Source organism: Phyllostomus discolor, chromosome 12, assembly GCF_004126475.2.
Source record: "Phyllostomus discolor isolate MPI-MPIP mPhyDis1 chromosome 12, mPhyDis1.pri.v3, whole genome shotgun sequence".
Classification (NCBI taxonomy): Eukaryota; Metazoa; Chordata; class Mammalia; order Chiroptera; family Phyllostomidae; genus Phyllostomus; species Phyllostomus discolor.
The window spans coordinates 23,371,997-23,380,097 of NC_040914.2; the positions used below are offsets into that span (position 1 = coordinate 23,371,997).

Genomic DNA, 8,101 nt, shown 5'->3' on the forward strand with positions numbered 1-8,101 from the left:
AACATTGGAAGAATTTTACCCATGCATCAAATCCTAATCTCCATCTAAAGAGTCAGATTCCAAACAGGCCGTATAAAGGGGGAAACATCTTTGACCAAATGTCAAATCACAATACTCATCAGCTATTTCCTATTGTGGAGAAGACAAACAAGACAAGTAAAAATATCAAGTGTTTAAATCAATCTTCAAATAGCACTGAGCATACGAATATTTCTTTCATGGAGAAAGCTTACAAATATTTACCATGCAGGAAATTCTTCAATCAGATACCTAATCTAAGTATAGTTAACAAAATATGTACCAGACAAGAACATAAATGTGAAGATCCTGGTAAAACAGGTCATTGGTTTTCAGATGTAAATCTACATAAAAACATTTATCCTGGACAAAGAGCTGATATGTGTAAAGAATGTGGCAAAGCATTTTGGATTACCTCAACCCTTACTAATCATCAGAGAATTCACACTGGACAGAAGCCTGATAAATGTAGAGGATATGCTAATGCTTTTAGCCAGTCCTCAAACTTTAGTGAATATCAGCAAATTCACATAGGAAATTTTTTAAATGTAGTAAAGGTGGTGGTGTCTGTACCAAGTTGTATAATCTTGCTGATCATGACAGATTTCATACTGTTGAAAAGCCTTATATGAGTAGAGAATGTGGGAAAGCCTTTAGGTGGTCCTTACAACTTAAACAACAGCAGACAGTTCATACTGGTGAGAAGCTGTATAAATGTACAAAATGTGGCAAAATATTTACACATTCTTCACACCTTACTTGCCACCAGAGAGTTCATACTGGAGAGAAGCCTTATGAATATACAAAATGTGGCAAAGCCTTTAGCCAGACTTCAAAACTTACTCAACATCAAATAATTCATACTGGAGAGAAGTCTTATGAATGTACTCAATGTGGCAAAGCCTTTAGGGACTCATCAGCACTTATAAAACATCAGAGAATTCACACTGGAGTGAAACCTTATGAATGTACTCAATGTGGCAAAGCCTTTAGCCGGATTTCAATCCTTATTCAACATTGGAGAATTCATACTGGAGAGAAGCCTTGTGAATGTACACAGTGTGGTAAAGCCTTTAGCCAGACTTCAATCCTTACTCAACATTAAATAATTCATACTGGAGAGAAGTCTTATGAATGTACTCAATGTGGCAAAGCCTTTAGCCGGACTTCAATCCTTACTCAACATAAGAGAATTCATACTAGAGAGAAACCTTATGAATGTACTCAATGTGGCAAAGCCTTTAGGGACTCATCAGCACTTACAAAACATCAGAGAATTCACACTGAAGCGAAACCTTATGAATGTACTCAATGTGGCAAAGCCTTTAGCCAGACTTCAATCTGTACTAAACATCAGAGAATTCATACTGGAGCTAAGCCTTATGAATGTACACATTGTGGCAAAGCCTTTAGGTGGACTTCATTTCTTAGTCAATATCGAAGAATTGATACTAGAGAGAAACCTTATGAATGTACTCAATGTGGCAAAATGTTTAGCCAGAAGTCACACCTGACTCAACATGTGAAAATTCATACTGGAGAGAAGCCTTATGAATGTATACGATCTGACAAATCTTTTTGGGACTCGTCAACAGTTACTCAACATCAGAAAATTCATAGTGGAGAGAAGCCTTACATATGTGCATAATGTGACAAAACCTTTACCCGGAACTCAACCCTTAATCAACATCAGAAAATTCATACTGGAGAAAAGCGTTATGAATGTGCACAGCATGCCAAAGCATTTTCTCCATCCTTAACCCTTACTCTACATTAGAGAGCTCATACTGGTGCAAAGTGTTATATATGTGAAATATGTGGTAAAACCTTTAACATGTACTGTAAGCTTTCTCAGTATGAGAAAATTTATGTGGGAGAGAAACCTTGTAAGTGTTGAGCATGTGATAAAGCATTTTACAGTCCTCAGACCTTACTAAATGTGAGGTTATTCACAGAGGAGTAATGCCTTATACATGTACCTTATTTGGCAAAGGCTTTAATCAGTACTCAATGCTCATTCATCATAAATATATTTATGCCTTAGTGAAGCCTTTTAAATGTACACGATGGGATAAAGTCTATTCCACTTCCAACCCTTACTAAGCTTCAGAGAATTCATGCTGGACACAAGGCTTATAAAAGTGGAGTAGGTGGCAAAACATTTTGACATTAGTGCATTCATACTGTAGAAAAACCATATAAAAGTAGTGTATATAACAAGTGCTTTAGGCATCAGAACTGCCTTACCCAATATGAGAGACATCCATCTGCAGAAAAACTGTACAAATATAGAGACTGTGGCAAGATTTTAACCTGTATCCAAAATGTACCCAACATTTTAAAGCACTTTTTTTCAAGATTCCTTTCGTATATGGCATATGAGAATTCACACTATAAAAAGAATTGAAAGGGAAATTGTAGGAGATCATATAGGTAGACCCACTGTCTCATTATATATCAGGCAAATGCACAGTGGGGTTCATTTCTATGTTCATAAAGAGTGAGTGACTTTTGTGAAATTACACAGTTCCCATAATCCCAAAGAATTTATATGTGAAAGTGGCTTCAAAGGTGTCAAAATTCAGGAATTTATGTATTTGAAAAAGGGGCCCCAAATATCATAACTCAGAGTAGAGAGTTAAAGATAGGTTTCAGGTATTGCTCTAAATCAGAATATTACTATAGAAAATCATCCAAAGTTTTAAAACACCAATCACTACTTTTCAGTGTCCTTCAAAATGTCAAGGGAAAGGTGTGTAGATATGTATAATTACTCTTAATTGTAACTATCATATATTGACAGCATTTGCAATATTTTAAGAATGAAATATTAAAATGATTTTAGTTTCTTACCAGTTGATGCTACTTTGTTTTTATTCCTGGTGTGTATGAAATCAGTGGGTTGATTGTTGGTTCACTAACAAACTGTGAACTCTTGTATATTAGGTGAGCTTCACTCATAACTACATTTGTATGTAAGATTGGGGACATTATAATGAACAATGTACTAAAAAGTCTAAATGAAGTTTCTGATTTCGGGTTACTCAGAATGTTGTTGTATGTCACAAAGAAAGGCCCGCTATTTTGCATTATAGTAAGACATAGAAATATTATAAATTTTAACTACTTTTGTAAACCTCACTTTAAAGAAAATGTCAATTTATTAAAATCCTGATATACGTATGTGGTAGTCATAGGCAAATGTATTGATGTGGTTAAAATGAAAAAGCCATGAGTGGATGTGAGGGAATATGGACAGTTCATCCCTCAGTGCATAAAATGTCGTACATCCATGTTTGCTCAACAGTTACCCACCAGTTAGAAAACCAAAGAAAAGTGCACTATGATATCGTAATGTTCAAGAATAGTAACACTCCCCAAATGTTTCCTATGTGTGTGTTGATGAATGGTAACACAATTGTACTGTGCTTATTTAGATGATGTGTGAATATATATTTTCATTAATAAAGGTGAATGTACTGGAACATGTTTACGTCTTTAATGTTACTCAAGTTTGCAGATAACAATGCATTATTTGGTAATGTAGTGCAAATAGGCATTAGGAGTTTCTTTCCATGGTGTCCTTAGACATTAAATAATGTGAAAATTTCCTATCATTGATATATTCTATTGTACCTAATGGAGCATTCTAATAATTACAATAGGTAATATGTGTTTTTTTTTAAGACTTCAGCAAAGCTGTTTTATAATATTGCTGTGGTTGCATTTATTTTGTGTAACTAGGAGCCTTGAACTGCCACAACCTTCCCCTGCAATTTCATGCAGTAGACAGCATCTCAGAGTCACAGCTAAATGTACCTTCTTGTTCGAGTTACTGGCAGCTGCTCTGAGCAACAGTCTTCCTTCCACCTCAGGCCTTTCACCAGGCATAACCATTTTATAAAATCTCTGCACACTTTAACAATGTCTTGTGTGTTTTTTTCATTCATTTTGAACAATCTAAACTTAACCCGAGAACCCCAAAGTCCTCTTCACATGAACCCTAATGAAATCACATGCCCTGGGGTCTCCTGCAGTCTCCCAATATTTAGCCTCATCCTCACATGTAGCTACTATAGACCTGTTGTATACATCTCCCAGGGTCTGTGGGAAATAAAATTGTCTGTTTCAATTTGTTCTGTGGTCTTTTACATAACTGCTGCTCACTATCCAGAACCAGGGTGCACTGCTTAATAAATGCTAGTTTTATTTTTTTAAATATTTAATTAATTAATTTATTTGTTTGTTTATGTATTTATTTATAGATAGATAGATAGAAGGGAAGGTGGGGAGTAAGAGAGGGAGAGAAACATCAATGTATGGTTGCATCACACATGGTGCCACTGGGGACCTGGCCCACAAACCAGGCATGTGCCCTGAGTGTGAGTCAAACTGGAGACCCTTTGATTTTCAGACCATGCTCGACCCACAGAGCTACACCAGCAGGGCAAATGCTAATTTTAAAAACTGGAGACACCTGTTCTTCAACAACACTACACTAATTTTTGAAAAGTACAAACAAGTGTAATTTCATAGTTCTGATTATTTTTTTCAATTGGTTCAATAAAGTTTATTTTTTATACATTCACATTAACAAGCAATATATCTTGACTAGTTGATATTGTTACCATTTGACAGGTGAAAGAAATCAAAGACATTCAATCCACATTCAATTTTAGAATCTAAAATTGGGAAGTGTGTAGTAGTGACTTCTACTTGCTTACTGAATATTCATGATGTCCTTTTTTACTGAATATTGAAAGTGTTCATTTTTTATTATTTTTTTTAAATTTTTGATTTCATTGCTGTTCAAGTAGAGTTGTCTACATTTATCCTCCACCTTTCTCAACTGATTCTACCCTCCATCACTTTTGTTCACGTGTCCTTTATAGTTGTTCCTGAAAACCCTTCTACCTTTCCTCCTTATTATCCCCTCCCAAATCCCCTCTCGTTACTGTCAGATGTTCTTAGTTTGAATGTCTCTCAGTTTTGTTCTTTCAGTTAGGACAAGGATTTTCATCTTGATTTTGGCCACCTCCCTGTGTTCATTTCTATATATAGGGTAGAGATGCTATGTTGCTTGGCCTGTGTAGGGTGGACTTATGTAGTGAGTGTCCTGTAGGATCCACTGGCACAGGCTCCCTTTTCAACTGAGCTGGGGCCTCCACTTGTGCCCTCCTTTCCATGTGGGCAGTGTGCACACTGCCATTGTAGTTTAGCCTTGATTTCTTTTGTACTTGAATGGGATTGATTTACACATGGGCCAGTGTAATGTGAGGACTAGCCACAACAACAGACCTCCAACCCTTAGTGCTGTGGCACATCAGCTGTTGAGGGGTTGATCCCTCAAAGCTGAACTTACTTCAATATGACACTGGCTACCCGTGAGGCTGCTTCTTTAGTTTGTTACTTTTGAAGGTTGTTGGTGGCGCTTTATGAAATGAAGATGTCTTCCAGGTGTCCTAGCAATGTAGCATCCACCTGTGCTGCCACATATGCCCTGCCAGGTGACTGGCTGTGAGATACACAAAGATCTTCAGGTGGCTGCTACTTTAGATTGTCTTGCAGGAGCTCAGGAAAAGTTCGAGTTGTTGAAAATGGCTTGCTTTCTAATGTCCTAAGGCCAAAGGCCACATGTAGGTGTTACAGAATACACAGAAATCAAATGGGCTGTTTGATAGATATTAGAAAAGTCTGAAGCAGAATCATCACAGGACATATATATGGAGAAGCTGCTGGGAAATAAGTTGGCGGTGCATGCAGTTTTGGAGGGGCAAGATATCAGGGAATCAGCAGAGCTGAGCTAGCAGCTGTAGTGAGGCGGTAGGAGACTCAGGTATGATGCCAGTCCTACTGACTCTTTTGGAGGTGGTGGGTGTTCTTGCAGAAAGGAGCAATTATCTCTGAGAGCACATCTGTCTGAAAGTTGCCCCTCCAGCTCTCACCATGATCCAAACCATTAATTTCCTCTTTGCATGTCCAACTGCTGCCATGATGCTGAAACTCAGGGTGACTGAGTCCTTGCAATTCCATTCTCATGCCCTCTAGGGGAACATAGGGGACTCCAGGTACCTGCTGTGTCCCTCCAGCAAACCCTCACTGGTTTCTCCAGCCAAAGGTTATGGGGACTTGTCTTCCCACCAGTGCCAATGGGGGCAGGGGGTTCAGGTATCATGCTGGGAACCATCACTCTTTAGTGTGAACTTCTGTAGCCAAGTTATCTCTCCCGGTTTTTAACCACCACACAAAATTTTCAATGTGGTACCTACAATTTTCCTATCTTTGACCCTTCTACCCATTTCTATGTGCCTTTGTCTATGCATATTTTGGGGACTTCTGTTGAGCCAGATCCAGTGGTTTCAGAATGATGGTTTCTGTAGTTTAGTTGTAATTCTGATGTGCTTGGGGAGCATTTGAGTACAGGGTTTACCTTTTCTGTATCTTGATCACAACCCCCAGGCTTTTTAAATTTAGATCACATGTATATGATATCTGACAGTGATTGTTCATTTTTCCTACTTCTGCTTTATTTCACTTAGCAGAATGTTCTGATAGTTCATGTAGATTGGTACAAAATGCAACCTTTCTTCATCTGGAATTGCTGAAAAATAAATATTCCATTATAATTCCTTTATATATAAAATACTATTTTCTATTCATCTACTGTTAGATATTTTGGTTATTTATGTGTATTGGCTTTTGTAAAGAATGTTCCAATGAACATTGGTATACAGGTTTCTCTTTTAGGTAGTGATTCTATTTTTTGGATATATTTCCTGACTGGGATGTCTTCATGAAATGATTTTTCTTTCTCAAGTAATCTTTGGGAACTTTACACTTATTCCATAGTGGTTTCACCAATTTACATTCCCACCAATGGTGTGCTAGGATTCCCTTTTCCATTATCTCACCAACACTTGTCTCTGCTGCTTTTGAGGACACTAGTTGTAAGAATTGTAAGGTAGTATCTTCATGTATTCAAATTTGAATTTTGTGCAAGAAAACAGCTGGAAATTGGGACCATGTTAGGAAAAGCATTTTGTTTTGAAAATATTTCCTTAACTTTCTCATGTTCTTAAGGCAATATTGGATTTTATGGTTTTAAACTCCCCTTTGTTCAGACTTGTTTTTAGAGGCTCTTGTTTTCTATTATTAACCAGAGTAATATTTGGCCTGTTGTTTAGCATTTACTCATGTTCAGATTTAAAATTCAAGTTCAGATATTCATGTTCTCAGTATCAAAATATGGCATATCATTTTCTTTCTCAGTGTTAAGATTAGCAGTATGGTTACTGTAAGTTGGTGTGTATTTGGGGGTTATGGTGGAACAATACCCATTTCTGGAAAACTAAGTAAACTGAAAATCATGAGTGTATTTATATAGGGTTTTTGTAACTAGCTACTCTAAAATTAAGTTCAACTGCATTGACGAGAATTTCATTACTAAAAAAATATATATTTCTTTAGTATTTGTGGAAATTCGAAGTCCATCATGTGAAAATTTCTCAACTGTCTTCAGCATACCTTTACTTTTGTTGGAAGTTTGGTTTTCAACATAAATTATTATTTGACATCTTAATTAATAGGCAATCTAGGGATCTTTACAGCTGGTCAATAATCTCTTTCCCACATGTTATCAAGACATGAAAACCAATAGAAGCCAGTAATATAAGAGAAACCTACCAAACTGTGGAAATTTTGTGAAAATGTTAAAAAACATTGAGGAAGTAGAAGTCACACTATGTCAAAAGTAAGCTAATGTTGTATATCACAGGAACAAGAATGTATTCTAATCATTCATTATTTTTCTTGTTTATACCAGTAATCTGATATTTTAGAAAGACTACATTACTATTTTTGAATTTTAACCAAAAACATCATATCTAGTGCTCTCTGGGAAGCAATCAGTATGAGTAAAGCTCTCACTTCATTAGGTAGGGTTTATTCATATCCATCGCTACTGGAAAACACTGACACTCAGTGTAAAATTACTAATGGTGTACATAAGCATCAGAGGAGGCAGGCAATTATATAAAAAGTCTAAGTTCATACTCATTAGATTCAGGGTGCTCATCTCTAGAAA

At 36.6% G+C, this 8,101-nt stretch overlaps 1 protein-coding gene across 1 annotated transcript; it reads left to right on the plus strand.

Annotated features, from left to right (window-relative positions):
• Positions 1–293: 293 nt before the first annotated feature.
• LOC114510646 (zinc finger protein 420-like) lies at positions 294–1,666 on the plus strand. Its single transcript, XM_036012892.1, is given in 3 exon segments — positions 294–538; positions 622–1,431; positions 1,516–1,666. Coding segments are annotated over 3 exon segments (1,101 nt in total). The 5' UTR covers positions 294–398.
• The last annotated feature ends 6,435 nt before the right edge of the window (positions 1,667–8,101 follow it).